General features: G+C 33.1%; 2 protein-coding genes across 2 annotated transcripts in view; both read right to left on the minus strand.

Annotated features, from left to right (window-relative positions):
* Nucleotides 1-359: 359 nt before the first annotated feature.
* Nucleotides 360-8,987, minus strand: LOC128093080 (uncharacterized). The gene is made up of 2 exons (XM_052708648.1): nt 8,854-8,987; nt 360-2,435 (listed from the first exon to the last, which is right to left on the minus strand). Exon 2 carries the CDS (start codon nt 2,413-2,415, stop codon nt 439-441), a length of 1,977 nt encoding a protein of 658 aa, XP_052564608.1. The 5' UTR covers nt 2,416-2,435; nt 8,854-8,987; the 3' UTR covers nt 360-438.
* Nucleotides 8,988-9,370: 383 nt separating this feature from the next.
* LOC128092256 (dehydrogenase/reductase SDR family member on chromosome X) overlaps nt 9,371-23,661 on the minus strand; it is a 52,487-nt gene continuing 38,196 nt past the window's right edge. Inside the window, exons 2-6 of the mRNA XM_052708651.1 lie at nt 22,407-22,514; nt 21,983-22,159; nt 17,439-17,646; nt 13,022-13,220; nt 9,371-9,973 (exon numbers count right to left, since the gene is read on the minus strand). Of these exons, the coding sequence (XP_052564611.1) occupies nt 9,773-9,973; nt 13,022-13,220; nt 17,439-17,646; nt 21,983-22,159; nt 22,407-22,514 (893 nt within the window). The 3' untranslated portion in view covers nt 9,371-9,772. The remainder of the gene's footprint in view (nt 9,974-13,021; nt 13,221-17,438; nt 17,647-21,982; nt 22,160-22,406; nt 22,515-23,661) is intronic.

Consider the following 23,661-nt stretch of genomic DNA (forward strand, 5'->3'; position numbering starts at 1 on the left):
AGTGAAATTTGAAGTCAAATTTTCATGTTTTTTGTCAATAAATCGTTTAAATCAAAAAAATGTTGAAAAGTGTTACTTTTCAGCATTTATGTTGAAAAGTGTTGCTATTAGATTCTGTTATTTTTAGTACAGAAAAGTAGGCTATTTCGTCGTTCAAGAATGACAGGAAAGAAAGTAGTTTCATGACGGAATCGCAAAAAATCAATTTTCTCAATTATTTTATTTGATATTATCCTTTAAAAAATGTTTCATATACGTTTTATAGAAATATATTGTAGCCATTTTATTTATGATTTCCATTATCTTAATTACTAAGCTTAAAACTAATAATTAATGCATAAAATATGTGTTAATGTTTATAAAAGTTTTTCTTTGTCGATTAAGTTACACTTTTAGCTGTTAACATCTTTGAATGGTGAACACAAATTACAACACAACTTACTTTCGATTTACATTCAAATCAATCAATTGCTCACCCATCGTAGCAAGCAGCCCCCTAAAACTTCTCCTAGAGTTACGTAGAAAGGCCTTTCGTCTGTTCCGGTATGAATCTTGATCATCTTCAACCGGTAAATTTCCAACATCTTCTTGTGGAATTTCTCTCAAGCAACATGCCTCATTAACTTGTTCACTAATAACATTTGCAGGTGCCATCTCCTTATCAGTCACGAGAAAAACTTTCCGAAAATTTCGACTCAAACTGTCCACTACTTTTTGCTCAATTTGTCCTTTATGCGCAAACACCAGAAAGTCATTCACGCCACCATCTGACGTCAACTGACCGACCTTATCTTCAAGGTTGGCCATATCAGTGTTGACAAACTTAAAACTGACCTGATCTTCGTCCTTGCTCCGCAAATACTCAACCAGCCTGGCGGCACTACTCTCGATCAGTCCGCCCACAATCGGCAGCGTGTGGCTGTCGCGATCGTTCACAAACCGCTGAACCTCCTTTGTGAGGGCTTCCCCGAGCTTTTCCGGACAGAGCTCCTGCTTGTAGACCTGCAGCTTGCCCATCGAAATGAGGTGCAGATTTTCGAGTAGGGAACCCTTTTCGATTGCGGTTTTTGCTTCGCGGAAAAGAGCGCTCGATTTCGTCTGGAAGGGGACCGCTCCCGTCTGGAGCCACCACTGCTGGACGCCCAGGTGGTACATCTGGAAGATTAGGTTCAGGTCGCCGGTGGTTTGACAGTGGTCGGGGATTTCGTTTTTGACGAGCTGCTCCACCTCGGCTTCGGTTGATTGTTCCGTGTGAAATTGGAGTTTGTTGAAGAATTCTTGGGGCAGGTTGATGCAATCTTCGTCGGACATTTTGAAGGGTTTGAATTTTTCTGATTCTAAAAGTTTGACGATTTTTGCTTTGACATCTTTCAGTTTTTTCTGATCGTCACAAGGTTTAAGTGAAGATATTTTTTCGTAACAGTGTTGCAAAAATTTGAAACTGTTTTCATCACTTTCCACAGAGGTTAAAAATAGTTCAACACAGTTTGTCAAATCTACAGGCTCGTTTGAAGCAATGGAATTTTGCGCCAAAATGGCTACCAACATCTCTTTGTACCACTTTGAAGCAACTGTCATCAAGCTGTTTAATAGTCCTTCTAAGCGAATACATCTTCCCGTTGGACAAGTGTAGAACAAACTATCTTCTTCGTTTTCAGAACCACGAGATATTAAGTCAAATTGCTTTGGAATGGTGCACTCAAGCTTTAAAGTTGTGAAAATTATAAACTCAACAACCGTGTTCTCACCAATATCTCCAAAAATTGCACTCTGATTGCCCTCGTAACACCTCAACTTAATATCCAAGAAACTCCTAAAATACTTCCCCAAGCTAAAATCTCCCTTATCCCCAACATTCTCCAAAACATCCTTCAAGTTCAACCCCTTGCCCGGTTTGTGCTTCGCCTGCAGAAACACCAACCGATCTACCCCCCCAACAGTGCGGTACCGAACCACCAGGTCGTCAAACGCCCCAGCATCGTCCACGTTGGTTGCCAAGTAAAACTCGGCGATCCGATCCCAGTGCAGCGCCCGGAACAGAACCAGCGCCAGCAGCTTCGACTCGTACCACTGGCCAAGGATTGAGGCCGTCCCGGGACGCTTGAAGTAGGTCAGAACCGGTGAACGTCCTTCAACGACTCGAAATGCTTTAGCACTTTTAGGTGAATGCTGCGCCAGCTCGAGGGGAGTTAATCCGGCGTCGTTTACGGCCGCCGAGTTGGCATCACGAGCGACGAGTAATTTGTTGATTTCCGGGCAGTCTGCGGCGTAGTGAAGTGGAGTGTTGTTTTTGTCCAGAAGGTTTTTGTGATTTACGTCTGCTCCTTGGTCGAGCAGTTCTGCGATCTGAGACAAATCCTTTTTGGCAATGGCTTCAAGCAGCTGCAAGTTTACGATCGCTTTTTGGAAGTCCATTGTAAGTTGTTAAGTCATTACTGAAAAAATAAAACATACTAGTATTTTGGGTCAAACCAAATAAATCTTCATAAAAAGCAAGAAATGTTTGATAATTTTATTTATTTAACAATAAATTTTTCTTTCACATCACTTAAATACAAATTTAATTTAAATAAAATTTAAAATAATGTAACTAAAGCCCAAAATTCGAAACATTGCTGATCACTGTAAGAAGACAAACTCTGATATGATTGACGACGCTTCGATCGGTGGTTCACAATTTGTAGATTCCGCCGTTTGTTTACTATTCATTTGTCAGTGCAGTGCAACCATTTGCGTTTGTTTATTGTCTCTTTTTTAGCCTCAATATCTCAACATCGAACTTGAGTTAATTTTATAGATTAATGCGTGAAATTTTTTCTCCTGACATAACAAAATAATAAAAGTTAAAATTATAATAGTTCAAAACCATTAAATCGTTTAACTTTAATTTTTAAATATTTAACATTAAACTGACTTAAAATTGACCATGCTCTGCTCAAAACATATTGCCAGAACATACCAATGTAAAAAATAGGGAATTTTATGATGAATATTTTTAAAGTGCAAATTAAACCATTTAAAATGACAGGACTGAATTTAGGCTTACAAAATTGTCACCTTCCAACCCCTTCCCCGTGCGTCACTGGTGTATTTTTGCATGTAAGATTTTTTCAGATTTTTTTACAAAATATTCAAGATATTTTCAATCTAATTTTAATATAGCAGCAAAAAGTAAAAATTTTACTTCGTAATTCGTTAAATTGTCTTTCACGGTAACTACAGGAAATTTTTTGAGAGACAACACTTTTATCTCAAACAATCCTGAAATCATTTGATTTTAAAATGTTCTTTTGTAAACCATTTATGTTAATGGTGAATGAAATAAAGTCGTGTTGAAAATAAATTTTTAGTAAATTTACTCATTCGCTGAATTTTATTTACTAATTTTCATAATGCATAAACAGTGAACTTCAAGCAAGAGAATCAAATAAATAAAATCGATTCGATTTTAAGCAAAACAATGCACAAAGTATTCAATTCACTACGTTTAAGCAAATCGACTCAAATTTCTAAAATTTTATAATTCAAATATTTTTATTCCAACATTTTGTGGCTGAAATATATTTTTTGCATAACAAAATATATACTCATCATGATTTTTGTTAATTGTTTTGATGTTTTGGAATTTATCATTTTTACTTTCAATGTGACAAAACTGCATTGCATGCAATGTAGTGAAATTTTCTCATATTTTTGCAAAAATATTTTCGAAATGCAATTAAAGCAATACTTTTACTATAAATGAACAAAAAACACAATTCACGTTTCAAATGGTTAGACTTTTTTATTATTAAAAAAATAGTTCAAGCAAGTTAGAACTCAACTGCAATGTAAAAACATGAAAAAACTAAAAAGACAGAATGACAGGAAATGGTAGAATAAGCCAAATACTATAATATACAAACATAAACTAAATAAGGTTTGGAGCAAAAATAAACACTAAACAAGAAAAGTAAAGTGCTCAAAATGACCTTACACGAGGTAAACATTGCGCTTACAGAAAAAATCATGGTAATATTACACCTGGAAAGGGGTAGATCTTTTATCTCAGAAAAAGGGTGTAATTTTCCCTCTGAAAATGTGTAATTTTACCACTTTTCTGGTGTAATGTCGCTTTTTCAGTCTCTATTGAGGTAAATTTACATCATAAAAGAGGTAGTATCCAACCTTTCAAAATGACACCTTGCAAATTTACAAAAAAAAAAAAATACTTTGCTTTAGAGGCTTAAATCGTCAAAAACTTGAAAAAAATATGAAAAAATGTTCATCTCAATAAGAACAGCAGTTTTTTGATCATAATTAGGTTAAAAAAAAACCCGTAAAATTTGGGAACAATCGTTGCAGACCCGGTTTTCCACAAAGTATTTCATTTTTGTATGGGAATTTTTGGGCATGAAAAACTCAACTTTGTTGTTTTTTGTAATTTGATTTTTGTAGTGTTTTTTTATTTTTCTTTTTCAGAATGAAAAACTTATTTAAAAAAATTAAAATAAAATTGTCAAAAAATTAAAAATTACAAAAAAAAAACAAATATCAAAATAGTTGTCCTTGTACAGATGCAGGTGAGCAATTCTCGACGAAATCGGTCTTTTTCTTCAATTTTAATTTTTGTATTTTTTTATCCGACTGAAACTTTTTTGGCGCCTTCGGTATGCCCAAAGATGCCATTTTGCATCATAAGTTTGTCCATATAATTTTCCATACAAATTTGGCAGCTGTCCATACAATAATGATGTATGAAAATTCAAAAATCTGTATCTTTTGAAAGAATTTTTTGATCGATTTGGTGTCTTCGGCAAAGTTGTAGGTATGGATAAGGACTATACTGAAAAAAAAAATATACACGGTAATAAAAATTTGGTGGTTTTTTTATTTAACTTTTTATCACTAAAACTCAATTTGCATAAAAACACTATTTTTAATTTTTTTTATTTTTTGATATGTTTTAGAGGACATAAAATGCCAACTTTTCAGAAATTTCCAGGTTGTGCAAAAAATCTTTGAGCGAGTTATGAATTTTTTAATCAATACTGATTTTTTCAAAAAATCGAAATATCGGACGCAAAATTTTTTCAACTTAATTTTTCGATGTAAAATTGAATTTGCAATCAAAAAGTACATTAGTTAAATTTTGATAAAGTGCACCGTTTCCAGTTAAATCCATATTACTTACCACACAAACACACATGCCGCTCCCCCCACTACAACAACTAGCGGTGGGTGAGTGGGGAATGGACGGGAAGATGACCAACCAACCTTACCGCAACGTGTGAAGGAAGGAAGGAAGACTCTTCCAACAAGACCCCCAGGAGATCATCAACACCCATCAAGACGAAGAACAATAGATCTCGGATCTATAAATAGACGCACGGCTCCGTGATGGCAAGGTCGATTGAGCCAGTTAGAGTATAGGTTAAGATAGAGGACAAAGAATTAAAAAAAAAAAAGTCTCACCCAAACAGCCCACCATTTTTCAATGTCGATATCTCAGCAACTAATGGTCCGATTTTCAATGTTAATATATGAAACATTTGTAAAATTTTCCGATCTTTTCGAAAACAATATTTTCAAAATTTTCAAATCAAGACTAACATTTCAAAAGGGCTAAACATTCAATATTATGCCCTTTTAAAATGTTAGCCTTGATTTGAAAATTTTGAAAATATTGTTTTCGAAAAGATCGGAAAATTTCACAAATGTTTCATATTTTAACATTGAAAATCGGACCATTGGTTGCTAAGATATCAACATTGGAAAATGGTGGGCTGTTTGGGTGAGACTTAGAAAACATCAATTTTCCTGTTTTTAAACCTTTGCATTGCAATATCTCAGCAACTAAGGGTCGTATCAACAAAGTCCCAAGAAGCAAAATATAGAGAATTTTCTCAGCTTTTCAAAAATATTTTTTTCAAAGGTGGGCAAACATGTGCACAAATTTCAAAAAATGAAAAACTGCGACTATTTTCAAAAAAGTCACCTAATATGGATTTAACCTGAAAACGGTGCACTTTATCAAAATTTCACTAAAGTACTTTTTGATTGCAAATTTGATTTTACATCTAAAAATTAAGTTGAAAAATTTTTGCAACCAATATTTCGATTTTTTGAAAAAATCAGTATTGATCCAAAAATTCATAACTCGGTCAAAGATTTTTTGCACAGCCTGGAAATTTCTGAAAAGTTGGTATTTTATGTCCTCTAAAACATATCAAAAAATAAAAAAAAATAAAAATAGTGTTTTTTTTTGCAAATTGAGTTTTAGTGATAAAAAGTTAAATAAAAAAATCACCAAATTTTTATTACCGTGTATAATCTTTTTTTCAGTATAGTCCGTATCCATACCTACAACTTTGCCCAAGACACCAAATCGATCAAAAAATTCCTTCAAAAGATACAGATTTTTGAATTTTCATACATCATTTTTGTATGGACAGCTGCCAAATTTGTATGGAAAATTATATGGACAAACTTATGATGCAAAATGGCTTCTTTGGGCATACCGAAGGCACCAAAAAAGTTTTAGTCGGATTGAAAAATACAAAAAAAATCAAATGACCGAAATCCTAGAGAACTGCTCAGGTACATAAGAAAATTTATTTCAAAATTGTAACACTAAAATAAATGGTAGGGGAAATTCTCGTATGTTTGGCAGGTTAAGCACTCGCTCCTAACTCCATCCAATTTCGCTTCGCTTCGCTTCGCTAGGAGACGGTGATTTTAGCGGATTGCAGACTGGATTTTGCCATGTGATGTGATGATTGTGTTAGCCCAGGTTGCCTAGGAATTGATAATTGGGAATAGAACCAACTTCACCTGAACCAGATTTCTCAACACCAAGACAGCCGTCCATTGCCGGCCGCTCCCATCTCCACCGCGCACCAGGGACAAGGAAAGGGATTTGGAAGACGGGAAGTGTTGATGCTCCACTTTTTTAAGAGTATTAAGGGAAAATCTCCACGGTATTCTCAAGTAAGTTTCGCTTGGAGTTGGACGGTTTTTGGGAAGGTGAATGGTCTGAGGAGCCACCCTAGGCGAGTGGTAACGACCATTGGCATTGTTGTTCGAATTCTTCGTGTGTTCTCATTTCTAATGGGAATGCTTTCAATTCTTCTCATCTCTTATTGGATGAATTCTAGCAGTCGCCCAGGCTATTTATAGCGAGGTAATGTAGGTTCATTTCAAATGCGCCTGCATGCATGCAATGCAATGCATTCTTGTATGTTCTGATATTCAACTTGCATTCAACTTTATTCTCGTCCGTTTCTTGGATTCAACTATATCAGTCTAAGTCCTACTAAAGCTACTAATGGCTCCACGGTAAAGTGGAGAGCATTGCTCCTAACTTCATCCAATTTGTTGATTTTCACTATTTAAACAACTAATTTTACAAAACTTTAGGCAAAAAAAAATTAAAAAATATATAAAAATAGAAATCACAAGCCTAGGTTTCAACATTTGGATGAAAAAAGTGTTTTAAAATGCATTTTACACACGTCCAGTTGATTTCCAATCATAAGTTTTCAAAATATCGATGTATTGACGGAATTTGTTTTTTTGCGAAAAAATTTTGTTTCCAAAGGAGTACAAATGCAGGAAAATGCATTTTACTGGTTTTCAGTTTATTAAACTTTAATTTTCAATTTGTTAGAAATCAAAATTGGGCAAACGTTAAAAAAAAAAGCGTTTGATTCAGAAAGAATAAAAAAAATCATTCAAATTACATTTCGTCTCGAAAATATTTTTATGTTGTATTTTTTATGTTTTTTTCTTGTTCAACCTTCCTCCCAATATCACACTTTCTTTCAAAATATTGTGAAATAACGAGGATGGAAAATGGCACAACAAGCGCAAAACTCATTTATAGAAAAACTCGGCAAAATGTCCGTCTTTAAATGTGTTTTTTACCATTTTGACAATCCTCACCAAACTTTTTTTGCTGAAAATTTTAAATTCTGATTAATTTATTTAAAAACTTTTGATAGGCGGCTATTTGGTTTGCAGCAACACGATTCTTATTTCCGGGGTAAAGTGCTGGAACAACCTCCCTCTGGAGCTGAAAACAAAACCTACATGGTCGGCTTTTAAAAGTGCAATCAGAGGCTCATTTCTAAATTAGTTTTAAACTTTTTAATTAACTTTGTTTGGAAAATTTGTTTTTCTTTATTTTAGCTCTATTGAAAAATCCTACAGTTCCTCCTTGAGTTGACGAAAAGTACACACTACAAGTTATCGTATCCATAAAGCAACAAATTACATAATTTACAGTTTTTTTCTTGTAAAATTATGATTTGCGCCGGTACCTGAAACCGGTCCCAAATTGGCCATTTCGGTCAAAAAATGGTTCTGTAGATCATGAGAGAGCTTGATTTGGAAAATCCTGTACGTTGACACCTATTTTGCCTTGTAAAAAATAACTCAGTAATATTTTCGAAATTGACCGTAATCCGGAATCCACCGCCGTACCTGGAACCGGTCCCAATGTGGTCATATTGGCCCAAAACGGTTCTGGTTATCATAAATGACATCATAATACTTAGAAATTAAATAAAAACAACCGAATACGGAGCTTTGAATCTAACTCAAAAATGGTTTTACAAGTGTGCAGTGGCAGATCTAAAATTATTTTTTTTTCTTTGTTGATGTTTTCGCTCCTCTTCTCCCACTTGTTTCGCGCAAGGAGGACTTAGTCGTTTTTTCGGCGCGGGTTTCCAACTGAATGTGCTCTTAAAATGGATTTTCAGAAATTTCCAGAAATTAATCTTTTTTTCCACTTTTTTAATGAGCACTTGAGTCAATTCTTTCTTATTTTTCTCATCACTTAAATAATTTAATATAAGATTGAACAATACTTACCATTAACTTTTCCTCAAAATATTAATGTTTTGCTCTCCAGCCGTTATTTAAAAACTTTCAAATAGTTCAGAAGATCAAAACGATGTCAGCTTGATACGCGATTCGAATGCCTAATGACAACTGACGAGCTTCCTGAAAGTGCAACGACGCTGTTATCTTTGTAATATTACAGTTATATTGATAGTTTGGAAAGCGAACTATATCTGATAAGAGCGTTCTACGAACGCAACAAGTGGTTTCTGGCTGATGCAATTGTTGGCTGTGCAAATTGATAACTTTTCTAGCCGACTTTCATTCCACTCTTCGAAGTGCAGCAAAAGAGGATAACAATTTTATTAAATCACTTTCCAAGTGCATTCGCCATCCGATGGATGAATCCGTTTGATTCTGCATTCTACTGATTGAAAATGTGCACAACAAAAAATAGTGAAGAGAACCGAAATGGCATTGAAGATTCACCTAGCAGTGACTGTGGTCGTAGGACGATTTCGGATTATTTCATGAATAAAAGAGTAGATTCCAAGTTTCTGCTAGCTTTATTTCTTGTCCATTTTTCCACTGTGGTTTATTTATCAAGCAGGACGAAGAGAATCTGAACCGGATTGAAAATAAGTACTTCAGAAGAGAAAAAAAAAAACTGAAATGCATTATAATGATCGCTCCAAGTCTTGTCGACTATCTGCTGGTCTTCGTCGTTTCCACTTGGCTGGTCGATTTCATCTCTCTTATCGATATGGAATGGATTCTGATTCTATTTAAGTCGCAAAAAAGGAAGCTTTCAAATCGCTTTTCAATGTGATGTTTATTTTGAGACAGTTTTTTTATTGAACTTCCCCTCCCCCTTAATACTTTTCATGCTACAATTGTATCGGCTCCCAAACTAAACTTATTCGAGAAATCTACATCCCCCCCCTCAAACTCACTGCTCACTGCTGCCGTAAAAGTTCTTAATGCCTAGCGTATCACAGGTGAAGCGGAACAGCTTCTCGCACTGAACGGAGTTCTTCCAGTGGCGGTGGCAGGTCATCACGCGGCAGTTGCTCAGGTAGGTGCCGCCCTTGCCCTCCAGCTGGGGCGCGATGGCGGCGTACACGACGGTGCGGGCGCCCTCCTCGGGGTTCTGGGGGAGAAAAAGGGTGGGAAGAATTAGAAATAGTTACAGCTCCTTTACAAACTTTAAAAAATTAGAACATGAAACAATTTTTCAAGTTAGACACAACAAAAATCTTTGAAATCAGTTTGATCGACGATCGATCGATAAATCCCATTCTTTTAAGATTTTGCCACATTTTTGCTGTGAACTCACTATATAGAGGGCGCCGATTCTAATCTCGGAGAGGGCGAAAAAAATTAATGTGTAATTATGTGAATTAACAATTTTAAAGGCAATTTACTGCGTTTGTAATAATATTTAGCATGGGCTCGATTAAAAATATTTGGATTTTTTGTGGAATTCCGATGTAAGCTTATTTTTCACGAAAAAAAAAAAATCCTTAAAAACTTTGATGTTTTGAAAACTAATGATTGCAAATTGAAAATACATGTACAATTTAGCTTTGATACCCACATTGCAAATAAAAAAAAAGAGTTTTCGAAAAAAATACGGTTATGTGTGAAAATTGTAGTACTAAAAATTGTAGTATTTTACAAAAAAAATTGAATAAATCAAAAGTGCCCTCAAAATTTCGCTTCATTTAATACCATATTTTAAATTGTAAAAATTTTGGTTTTTCACAAAAAAAAATCAGTAGTTTATATAATATTTGTATTTTACAAAAAAAATATATAAAGGGAAACTGCACACAAAATTTGGCAATACCCGTATTGCGATAAAAAAAAAGTTTTTTCAAATAAATACGGCGAGTTGTAAAATTTTTGGTATTGAGTTAAATAAAAACTATAATGAAGTTAAAATGCGTACAAAATGTCGATTCGTAATAATTCCATACTTTAAATTATGACAATTTGAATAATTTCGTAAAAATACGGTAATTTGTGAAAATTAAAGGATTTAAAAATAAACTCTACTTCGCTCCATTTTTAAAAAATTAGGCCGTTGCTAATATTTTTTGAAGTTTATGTCCCTCGAGTCTGGCCAAAGTCGAGGGGGGGGGGCAAAAAAATAAAAAAATATAAAAATTGAAATAACGAGCCATGGTTTCAACATTTTAATGAAAAAAGTGTTTTAAAATGCATTATTCACCTGTCCAGTTGTTTTGCCATCATCAGTTCCAAAATATCTGAGTATTGACAAAAATTTTATTTTTTGCAAAAAATAAAATTTTTGCGGTGCTGTACTTTGGAATTTCATAAAAATTCAAAACATTTTTAAACAAGCCCAAACATGCTAAATATGATTATCAATGCAGAAATATGCATTTTAGATTGTTTTCAGTTGATTAGACTTCTATTTTCATGGAAATTTTGAAGTTTTTTGGAAAAATATTTTTTTTGCCCCCTGATTTTTCAGGCCAACTTTGAAGGGGGGGGGCGACATAAACTTTAAAAAATATTTGAAACGGCCTTATAGTATTTTCATAATATACGGTTTGTTTGTGAATTTGTTGAGTATTTATACTTTGAAAGTAACTACATTATCAAAAATTATATTCTTGATAAAAGCATTGAAAATTCAACATGAGATGATTTGATTATGGTTATGTTAGAATGATTTTAATTTTTATATTTTATTTGATATTTTATATTTTTTTCTCAAATTTTCATGATTTGCAACAAAATGTTTTTATCGATTTAAAGTTTTGTGTATAATTTCACTACATTTAATTGTAAAATACTCAAATCTTCACAAAATGCCGTGTTTTTATTTTCAAATTATCAATTTATAAATATTATTAACATTAGACTAATAACAAAACTACGGTTTCCAAAGAAGATTTGAGTGTTTTATAGTATTTTATAGGCCATTGCAAATATTTTTTGAAGTTTATGTCCCTCGACGGGCAAAAACAGAACTTTTTTACCATGATTTTTGATACAGACATTTTAGTATCTTCAAAACTACGGGAACAATCGATATGGTTTATAATTCATCCCCTAAAGTAACGTCTACAAAAAATTTACAACAAAGTTTGAACATTTTTACAATCAGATTGTTGCAGATTTGGGTCCGTAAGTTTGAAAATTTTGGAATAAAAAGACAACAATTTCTTTGGTTGCTGTGCACCTTTAAGATAAAATTTAAACAAAATATGCGAAAATTAGAGTATTTTCAAAAACGGATTGTTCGAGTTATCAAAAATATTATACAATCAGAACTCAATTCTATTGAAAATATTAATGATATTTTCTGATAGTTTTTGAGTACATACTCTTTTTGATCAACTGAATTTTCAAAAAATAACTTTCAAAGTCTGAGAAGATTTTGTTTCAATAAGTTTCTCGAAAGACTGTATACTTTATCAAAATTTCACTAAAGTAATTTTTGATTTCAAATTTGATTTCACATCGAAAAATGAAGTTGAAAATTTTTTGGGACCAATGCTCGATTTATTTTTAAATCTGTATTGATTAAAAAATTCATAACTCGGTAAAAGATTTTTTGCACTACCTGGAAATTTCTGAAAAGTTGGCATTTGATGTCCCCTAAAACATATAATAAAATATTTAAAAAATAAAAATTTTGTTTTTTTGCAAATCAAGTTTTATTTACAAAAAGTTAAATAAAAAATAACCAAATTTTGGTTGGTTGTTAAGGACTACACTGAAAAAAAAATGATACACGGTAGTCCTTATCAACCAACCTACAACTTTGCCGAAGACACCAAATCCTACAAAAGATACAGATTTTTGAATTTCCGTACATCATTTTTGTATGGACAGCTACCAAATTTGTATGGAAATTATATGGACAAACTGATGATGCAAAATGGCTTCTTTGAGCATACCGAAGGCACCAAAAAAGTTTCAACCAGATTAAAATATACAAAAAAAATCGAATGACCGAAATCTGAGAGAATTGCTCATTTGGAATTCAGTTGAATCAAAAACAAATCAAGCTGAATTTAAAAAGGACAAATATTGTAATTTTTTGTAGGAATGAAAATACATTTGTAATGGCCCAATGAAATAAATTTCTTAAAAAAAATGGGAAAATCGTTCAATTTAAATGTCACTTTTAATCAAAGAAATCACAAAAAAACATCCTCACCTTAAACAGCAGCTGCCTCACCCACGGGACGTAGTTGGTGCTGGAATGCTCAAACAGGTCCGTGTTGACGACGCCCGGGTGCAGCGAGTGGGCCTGCACCGGCACATCGTCCATCTCGAACTGCAAGTTGATGTGCTTGGCGAACAGGACCTGGGCCAGCTTGCTCTGGTTGTACGCGTCCGCGGGGTAGTAATTTTTGCTGCAATCAAAAAAGAGGGGGTGGTTATTGCCAGGGACTTAAATTGCATCGTTAAAATTATGATGTCCTCGCGAGGCGGCCAGAGGCGGTGGTGGGTCTGACTCGGTTTCGAAGGTCGCAACAGGCTTGTCTGACAAAAAGGGTCGTGTCACAACGTGGAATGTTCTCTTCTTCCCTTATCGCAGTGACAACGCAGGTGAGGAGAGTGTCAGAGCATCCCATCGAAAGTGGATGAATCTGTGCAACAGAAGCTCACCAGGTTTGAAGTGCAATTAAAACCTATTTACTTCGAAATTTAATTTGGTAAAATAAACCATGCTTCAAAAAATTTTAAATCACTAAGTGAATGGAGGAAACGGATATAAATCAGCAAAAGACCTTATTTTTGAAGCATTAGATTCTTATGCGATTTAGATAAAAATAATGCCAAAAATCAAAGCAACAGTAAAATTATCAGTCAATTTTTGATTTGAAAAAACTTTTGAAAAAATAACTTGATTTCTAGATTAAACTTGCTTAACCCTTTCAGGCCTGAATTGAAAAAAAATCGAGTGATGGGAAAATGACTTAAATGATAATTCTAAAATTATAGGCTAGTTCTCAAAATTTTGATTTTGGGTTATATTATGATCATTAGGCCTGAAATGGTTAAGTGCTTCTGCCCATGTTTTAAAAATGACAATTATCATTGACAGCAACAGTTTTAAGATACAAATAGAAATCATATCACCAATTTTACGTTCAATTAGATCTTCTAAAAAGTAGAGTAGAAGTAGACATGAAAACAATCAAACTTTGGTCAGTGTCAAGTGACATGAACTTCAAAACAATTGCAACGGCCCAACAGCAAAAAAAACTTTAAAAAATCATGCCAAAAATACTAAATAATTAAGTAAAATTTTAAATTGACTCCAATCATTTTAAGAATAATTCAGCGTTTAAAAACAATATGAGCAGGTTATTGCAAAAAAAAATAATAAAAAAATAGTGGAATCTCTATAAAATCTGCCAATTTCATGATTTTTTTTTATATGACTGACTGAATCTTTTTAGAGACCTTTCGAATGACCAAAGGAGGCATTTTGCATAATTGGTTTCCACAGAAGTTTGCATAGAATTTCGGCAACTGTTTGTTCCAAAATGGTAATATGAAAGTAAAGTTCAACTCTAGAAAAATCACCAATTTTTCACAACATCAGAAGTTCCCATAAACCATTTCCTTTTTTATGTTTGAGCGGAATTATCAATTTCCAACAACATTTGAGCCACAGAAAAGTATGTAGATAAATTTTCGTACGAATAAATGATTTTTTTGTAATCATGATTTTTCAAACAAATTTTTTTTTAAATGTTGTCCAACCAGTCTTAATTTTCTAACTGACGATATCTTGGCAACTTGTGGTCTGATTTTCAGTGTAAAAAAAATCATTGATTTTATTTGAAGGTTTCGAGACCAACGAAATTATGTTCTTGTTTTTTTTTTAAAGATGTGCACAACATATCCAAAAATGGTGAATATCCATTAATGGGATTCTGAGATATGATTTTTTTTAATTATCGGGTTTCGGTGTATTATCGAACAAAAAGTACCATGATTCTCCATCATAATGAGTTCCTAGCGCATTTTGCTGGAGACGCATGGTGCTTTATGTTCAATTAATGTACCAAAATTTGATTATTTTGTTTGCAAAAAACACGTCTCAGAAACCTGCTAATGGATATATCCGGATATTAATCATTTTTGGATATGCTACGTTAAAAATCTTAAAAAATCATAGAACAATGTTTTCAGCTGTGAGCATTTTGGTTTTAAGACGTGGAATTGCTGTTTTATCAATTTTAATTCTTTCCAATTCTCAGAAACTATTTGTTGGATTTTTAAGGTCGAAAAGGGAAAATTCTTGAAAATCTTCTTAGCCATTTAAAAAACACACAATTTGGAATAAAACAAAAATATTTAAATTTCACAAGAAATTTACCTCCCAATAGCTAAAATTTAAAACGGTGCTCTTGATCGAATAAAATGTCAAGCACTTTTTGATTGCAAAAATGATTTTGGCTCAACTTCCAAATTTTATCCACCAAATAAAAAAAAAAAAACGTGTGAAATCCTCTTCCGGCATTCATGCAGAATTGCTTATTTTTAACATTCGATACATGGCGTTAACCATTAACATTTTATAACAATAACAAAACTGAAAAAACTGATATTTCCCAATAATTAGGCTAAGTTATTTATCATGCTCAAAAATTTAAATTTTCACTTGAACCATAATTCCAAAACACAAAATTTGATGGAAATTTCACGGAACGGGGAAAACTTTAAAATAACTTATAAATCGCATGTTAAAAATAACAGAAAGTACTTTTAATACTTCAATCAAGTTTAAATTTTCTTCATTAAATTTTAACGTGGCACTTCATGAGAATCTTTCATGAATTTCTTTTTTCTTTTAACTTACCTAAGATTGTTCTTAACATAAAATTTAAACAAAGATTTAGAGTTAAATATTTGAGCCTGACTCATAAAGGGCACTGTAAAAAAAGTTTGATCTTATTTAATGATAATATAAATGTAACCAAAATTTTTGTTAAACTGTTTTTTTTAATTCACTTCTACAAATAAAATATTCTTCAAAGTTTACAACACCCTTTTCAAAAGTATATTAAAAAAAAACATGAAGCAAATATAACATGAAACACGGTTTTTAAAATATTTATATTACTTTTCACTTTGAAATTTTCAATTTCCATAAATATCATCAAACCAAAAAATAAATTGTTATGTAAAGTTCACAAGACTTGGAAAAAACATTTAATATTTTAAAAACACTAAATTTTAAGTTAAAAAATAGCACCTGAAAGAACCAAATAAATTAAGTTATGTTTTTAAAAAAAAACCTTCAAAACAAAACGGTCGTAAAATTTTTATCCCAAGCATGAAATAGTAGTTTATGCAACAAGTTGCAAAAAGAAGATGAAGATGAAATTTTAAGTCGAATTTTCATGTATTTTGTCAATAAAACGTTTAAATCAAAAAATGTTGAAAAGTGTTACTTTTCGAAACAAGTGCTGAAATGTTCAACTTTTCAGCACTGAAATGGGTGCTGAAAAGTTGAACATTTCAGCACTTGTTTCGAAAAGTAACACTTTTCAACATTTTTTGATTTAAACGTTTTATTGACAAAATACATGAAAATTCGACTTAAAATTTCACTCAATGGGTGTTTTTCGAAATTGCAAAAAAAATTGTATTGAGCTCGTTGCAAAAAGAGGATTTTTTCAGCACTCGTCGTATTTATCCAACTCGGTGAACCTCGTTGGATAAATGTACGACTCGTGCTGAAAAAATCCTCTTTTTGCAACTTGTTGCATAAACTACTATTATTAATTAAACAAATTATTAAGTAGCGTGCCCTTATTGTTGACGACACTTTTCCAAACAATTAAAAAATTAAACAATTTGACTAAAGATCATTCTCATAAAAAAATAATCAAAATTTCAAAAGGGTGTAGCCAACCATTCACACGTAATGTTTCTCAATCCCTTAAATATTTTTGTTTCTAATTTTAAAATGAATAGGATTTTGTTATGTTTTGAAATGCGACCATCCCTGTTCTCCCAACGCCCTTAGGAACACACATTCTAACTGATGACAGTATCGCGCATCTGATATCACACTCTCCACTCACACACACTGGCAATGGTGACACAACCTAGCCTACCAACCTAGTCCCCACCACCGACGAGGATGATGTCATTAACAGTTCCGCTACTGGCACTTTGGGCGCGGACGACCTGCAGCAGAACTTTCCTATAGCAGACAGGTCCCACAAATGACCAGGTCGTTTTCGCAATCTGACCGCGCGTCATTTCCCGCGTCAACCCGAAACCTCAAATCGGACACCATTTGCTGTGTTCGACACACCTTCCCAGAGGGAGGGAGGATTGCAATAACAAACTAATTTAAATTTAAATAAATTTGTTAACAAGATAGTATGCGACACGAGTGGGGGGGACACTCCCGGAAGGGGCTTGTTCCGGTCACTGGCATTTTTGGGGGTTTGAAGTTTAACAACCAATCAGGCTTGACATTATTCTTTGTGAAAAAATATTTAACAAAATTCTGAAATTTTCAAATGTTTTGAACTTTGGGAAATTCATTTAAAAAACAAAATGAAAAAGTTGTTGAATTTTAGAAGAATTGAACCACCTACCTTCGATTGATGTCGGCGTAGTCGATCTCGCCGACCTTGTTGACGCAGGAGGACACGTTCACGATGCGGGACCGGGCTTCGGGCGTTCCGGCGGCACGCAGCTGGGGCAGCAGCAGGTGGGTCAGCAGAAAGTGGCCGTAGTAGTTGATGGCCATGTGCGACTCGAAGCCGTCGTCGGTCAGCTTGTACGGGACGCACATCACACCGGCTGAAAGAATAGGAGGGGGAAGTTTTAGAAGAAGGGTGGATCAGGATCAGGAACATGTTGTTTGCAAGTCGTTTGTAGTTGGGTTGTGTTTTAATTTCAGGACCGAGTTTAGACTAGCAAGCCTGCACAACTTTTTGGCAAACAAATTTGTCAAAGTTTGATTTCTACAAAATAAAATAAGATTTCAGAAACATCCATCACTGTTATTATTTTTCGTTATAAGATTCAAATTGTGCTTCCCTCTCGGAAGTACTAGGGTGATATGTTGACCATTTAGATTCATCAAATAATATTTCGGAAAATGCTAACCATTTGAGCAATTCTCTACGAAATCGGCCGATTTCGACCATTTTCAATTCTTGTATTTTTTTATTTGGATCTATGGCCATATTAGCCATTTTTTGTTATTCCTTCATCCATACAAGTCTCGAAACAATTTGGACAGTTATTCATATCAAAATTATACGTAAATATTCGAAAATCTAAAATTTTTGAAGGAATTTTCTGATCGCTTTGGTGTCTTCGGCAAAGTTTTAGGTATTAATTAGGACTATTCAGAAAAAAAGGAAACAATAATAAAAGGATTATAATAGATACACTTTTTTCACGAAAATCCGCATTTTTTAATTTTTGTATATTTTGATAAAATGTTTTATGTTTTTTTTTTGGAAAAAAAAATTAATTCCATTTTTTTGTGTTCACTTTAAAATATAAAATAAAATTCTCAATCGAAAAGTACTTTGCAAATTTTTTGATAAAGTGCAACGTTTTACAGATTTAGTTTAATTTTTCTGAAAAATTTGACTATTCATTCAAGAAAATATTTTTTTAGATAGCTCCAGAAAATATCCAATAAAATTTCCTAAGAGACATTGAAGATTGGACTTCTGATTGCTGAAATACAGTGAAAAAAAAAGAAACAAAAAAGTTTAAGTTTTTCAAGCCTTATCCAAACAGCATTTTATTTTCCATCTCAGTCCTATTTCCAAAACTAAAAAAATAATTATTTGTGAAATTTTATGATCTTTCTGAAAAAAATATTTTGAAATTTTTGGAATCAAAAATAACATTTCAAATGGGCGTAATATTAAATGTTTGACATTTTTGAAATATCATCCGTGATTCCAAAATTTCAAATCAAAGAGGGTCGGGGCAGCCTTTTTGAGGACTACTCAAAAAAAAAAAATAGTTCCACTAATCTAACACAAACGCAGCCAGTCTGATGAAAGCATGCTGGAAAGTCTTGTGATTAGATTACGCCCCAATAATTGCAGTACATCTCGTGGGTCTCGTGGCGCAGGGGTAGCGGCTTCGGCTGCCGATCCCGATGATGCTATGAGACGCGGGTTCGATTCCCGCCTTATCCACTGAGCTTCTATCGGATGGTGAAGTAAAACGTCGGTCCCGGTTTCTCCTGTCTCGTCAGAGGCGCTGGAGCAGAAATCCCACGTTAGAGGAAGGCCATGCCCCGGGGGGCGTAGTGCCAATAGTTTCAATTGCAGTACATCCGAAAAAACGAAACTGTACTGGAAAAATTAAGGCGGCCAGCCCTACTGCGTTGTGTTTACCGCAGAGAGGATTCTAAGAACGAATCACATTTCACAGAATCTACACGGGAGGAAGCTTAGTGATTTTTCAAGTTAAAAATAGCAAATATTAACTTTGAAAGTATTATGTTAAAATTTCAGGAAGTACTAAATAACCTTCACTTTATGTTATTCTTCAATTAACTATAGTTTTTTCACCAAGTGTATAAGTGATGCTGAAAAAAAAAATATTTTCTAAATTTCTTTGTTCTTTGGATCTTGTTGATTGAATTTTTCCACATAATAGATTTATGAAGCTAGAAAGTGTTTTCTTATTCGCTTCTTTTTAATCTATTTTACATTTTATTGAATTCCAAATAAAAACAAGATTTAACAATTTTGTCTAGCCAACATGATTGAAACAACTTCTTCATATTTTTTCGACATTTTAAAAGATTTTTAAAGCCAAATAATAATTTGTTTGAAACTTTTCATCTCCCTCTTCAAAAACGTTATAAAAAAATCAAGAAGCAAAAATAAAATCTGAAACAAAGTCTTAAAAATAAAAAAAAAAATATCTTTGAAATTTTCAATATTCACAAGGATGAAATAAAAAAATTCTTATAAACTACACGAAACTCAGAAAAATCTAAATGGCCAAATTATCAAAAATAAAAAAATATAATATGAAGTAAAAATCATTATCAAATTCTTATTATTATTGCAGGCAAGAAAAATTTGATTAAATAATTATATCGGTATTTTATGAAAAGTCTCAAATGGAATTTTCAGACATTTCTAATAGCTTACTTCAATTATTTTATTCTATATCCTGATCGCTGCCTTTAACCACGGTCTCTGCAATATCAACTCAGAGAAAGTCTACTGTTTTTATTAAATGTTACTTTTACTGGAATGTTTGCTATTATTTGTTCATGAAAAATATTTATTCATTTTAATAAATCTGGGCAATCTTTGAAAACTTTCTCAATACATTTGTTAAGTCAATAAAAAAAATGGAAAAATTAACAAACAAAATGACAAAATTTATAAAAAATTTAATTAAATTTTCTAGAAGAATAACTGTAATCTTTCTACTATATGGATCACAATTTTCAAAAGAAAATTAATATAATTTACATAAACATGGTTTTTGGATATACTATTTGTTCAATTTTGTTATTTTTAAGTATTGTCAAATTTCACGGGTTTTCATGGAAATACACAAATTTCACGAATATCACGCTATCCGCGAAATCGTGAAAATTCACTAACCCTACACTGAAAAAAAATGATGGTAATATTCATCAGGAAATGGTGACAGATTTTGTGTAAAAAAAATGATTAATTTTACCCCAAAAAATCATGAATTTTCATCAGTTTTTGATGAATATTCATCAGGTTCACATTTTTAAACATTTCTCATGTAATATTACTCAAAATAAGAGGTAATATTCAACCCACCAAATTTTCAACATTCCAAAATTCAACTTTTTTTTTCTTTGTACCCATGCCCCATTTTGAGAAAATCTTATGAGTGAAAAATGTTCCTGCCTTTTTCTATAACTTTGTTGACAAGCGTTCATGAAATTCGGAACCACGAACAAAGTGTTCAAATTCCATGAACGCTTGATCACGATTTTAAGAACTCATTTTTCTCCGTGTATTACCATGCAAAGATAAAAAAGGAAAAAATAGTAATTTTGGAGTTAAAAAGTATTTAAAAAATTGCAATTTTAATTCAAGGACTATTTAAAAAAAATGATAGTCGGGAAACATAATTCCCGATTCTTTATTTGATTTTTCATCTTTAAAAGTTAGAATCCCAAAATTTGTATTTTTGAATTTTGATTTTTTATTGTTGAAGGGGATTAAAAAAACATCATTGCGCTAATGTTAAGAATGCCGCAAAATCAGGTGAAAGAGCTATATTTTTTTGCAAAAAATAAGGAGTTTCAGACAACATCGAAAATATTGTCAAATAAAATTTAAAAGCTCATTTTTTATGCAAAATAAAAAACGTTTCCAATTTGAAGGTATTTCACAGTTTCTCACAAATTAAAAAAAAAACTTTGTGTAATAAAAGCACCCCTGAAAATGTTTCGAAGCTGAAAAATTATTAACAATTTTTGTTTTTTTTTTTATTACATTGTTGATCGGCTTGCAAATTGCTGAGATACTACTTTTCATCTAGGAATATCACAAAAACTATTGGTTCAAACTCCAATGTATGAAACTTTAGTGAAATTTTCTGCACTTTCTAGTAACAATTATCTTAAAATTTTAAATCATGCAAGTTTAAAAAAAAATCTTGAAGTCCATCCCAAATCTTATTCAATGTAAATTAACACGAATTTAATATGTTTTCTAAACATTACTCTCAGGACAAAAAAATAATAAAATTTGAGTTTATCAACTCTGAAGCATTTGTAAACATTCTGTGTTTTGAAGAGCCCAAGTTTGACCAATTTGTAAAATACAAAGTGTGTGCTTAGACAAGGAATCATATTGAAATATCGTGAATTTTATGGGCCTGGATAGATTAAAACATCATGAGTTTCTGAACACATAAACATTCAAAACGGATTGCATTTTTTCAATTTAATGAAAATCTGTGAGAATTTGGAAACAGCCAATTCATCTATCATAATTTTCAACTTTCGTTATTTTGGAAATGTAGATGTTAATCATCAAATATTGCTAAAAAATATCAAAAGGAAGAATTTCAAGCTGGAAAATCCACCAGAATCCCATAAAATTATCATTTTTATTCCTCTTTCCCTCTCTCTTACACACACAACCATACTCACCATTATTGAAGAGAATGTGAATTTTGTCGAATTTGGCCTGCACCCGGGCGGCGAACGCCCGCACCGACTTCATGCTGCCAATGTCCAGCTGCTCAAAGTGCAGCTTCGCCCCCGTCACCTTGCCGTGCTCCAGATACTTTTCGACGGCTTTTTTCGACTCGACCGGATTGCGGACACCTGTTGTTTTTCATCGAGGGTTTTTTTGGTTTGTTTTTGTATTTTCAGGATTTTCCAGTTGGGGAGGGAGAAAAAGTGAAAAATAAACGTTAGAGATTGTTGCTTTTTAATTTTTGGGATCGAGAGTAAGAGTTGAAAAGGGCGGAAAATGTAAAAGTTGTCTTAATTTAAGTTTTTTTTTATTTTGCTCTTAACGAAAGATACTCCTACAAAATTGGATGGATAAAACCTCCCCCTCAAAACTTACCCAATATCACCTCGATGTCACATTCGACGAGTTTTTTGACGATCCGCAGCCCGATGCCACGGTTTCCACCGGTGAGGAGGGCAATTTTTCCGGGCTGTTTGTAGAGTTCTGGAAATGAAAAGAAGAAAAAATCCAGGTTAGAAATGATTGATTTCGCTGGCTGGTGTTGGTCATACATCATAGATTGGAGTTTTGTTTGAAATATACAGATGGAGTAAAAGTTTTTATTTTTCGATTCGGGACGAGATTTAGATTGGATTGCTGGAATTGATCCAGTTTTTGGAGTGTGGAATAAGCTTGGTGACAGAGAAAAATGGCTTTTCAATTGGATTCTTTGCTAATCTGGATTTAATTTAGTATTTGTTGATAGAAAATATATTTCTTTAGGATTAATGAAAAGTTGATTAAAAAATCTTGAAAATAATGCAAATCGTTCGTAATAATCAATTACCAAATACAATGCGAATCGTTTTGTCATTGTCCAATAAAATACTTTCTATCAAATTAATCAACTTCGAGCAAAAAAACAAAATCACACAAAACACAATTGTCCAACTCAAACGCTATCGCTCAAGGCAACCGTCCGGCCATAATCATCACCAGAAATTACCCCTAATTAGGAGCACTATTGACGAAGCTCGCTCGCTGAATAGCCCAATAACAATTCATAATGAGCCCGATCCATTACGCGTCAAACTGCCACGGATATTGTCTATATTGACGACAGCATTGAAAACAATTCAATTTAATTTGGTCCAAAAATTCATCCGTGTTCGCTCCCTCGTCGTTGCAAAACTGACATCAACTCACACCCACAATGCACGTATTGACCAGATCCATTAAATCTTAATTACCGAGTGCAACAAACCCACGCCCCCACTTTCCCGCACACATACACCGAAAAACATTGACCCACTCATTAATTAACGTTTCGTAAATATTAACAAAATCCGCGGACATTTCCGCGAAGCCGAGCCCCAAGCCCCTGAAGGTAGGCAGCAGCGGCAGCAGGGATAAAATGACAAAATGGAATGAACGAACGGGAAATCTGCACCATTTATATTGTTTTCCTGTCTTTTGGGGGAGAATTTTGGGAATGGATTTTCGGAACTATACAGTATCGTACAAAAAAGTAAATATCATTAATTCATAAAAATTAATATTCACAGTTGAACTTTTCAGCACTTGTTTTGAAAAGTGTTTTTAATCGATTCTTTTATTTTTGGTTGAGAAAAGTAGGCTGTTCCGTCGTTCG

The sequence above is a fragment of the Culex pipiens genome, chromosome 2 (genome assembly GCF_016801865.2).
Source record: "Culex pipiens pallens isolate TS chromosome 2, TS_CPP_V2, whole genome shotgun sequence".
In the NCBI taxonomy this organism is placed as follows: Eukaryota; Metazoa; Arthropoda; class Insecta; order Diptera; family Culicidae; genus Culex; species Culex pipiens.

Coding starts and splice junctions, on each gene's coding strand:
- LOC128093080 (XM_052708648.1), bottom strand. CDS start 2,415: ATGGACTTCCAAAAAGCGATCGTAAACTTGCAGCTGCTTGAAGCCATT.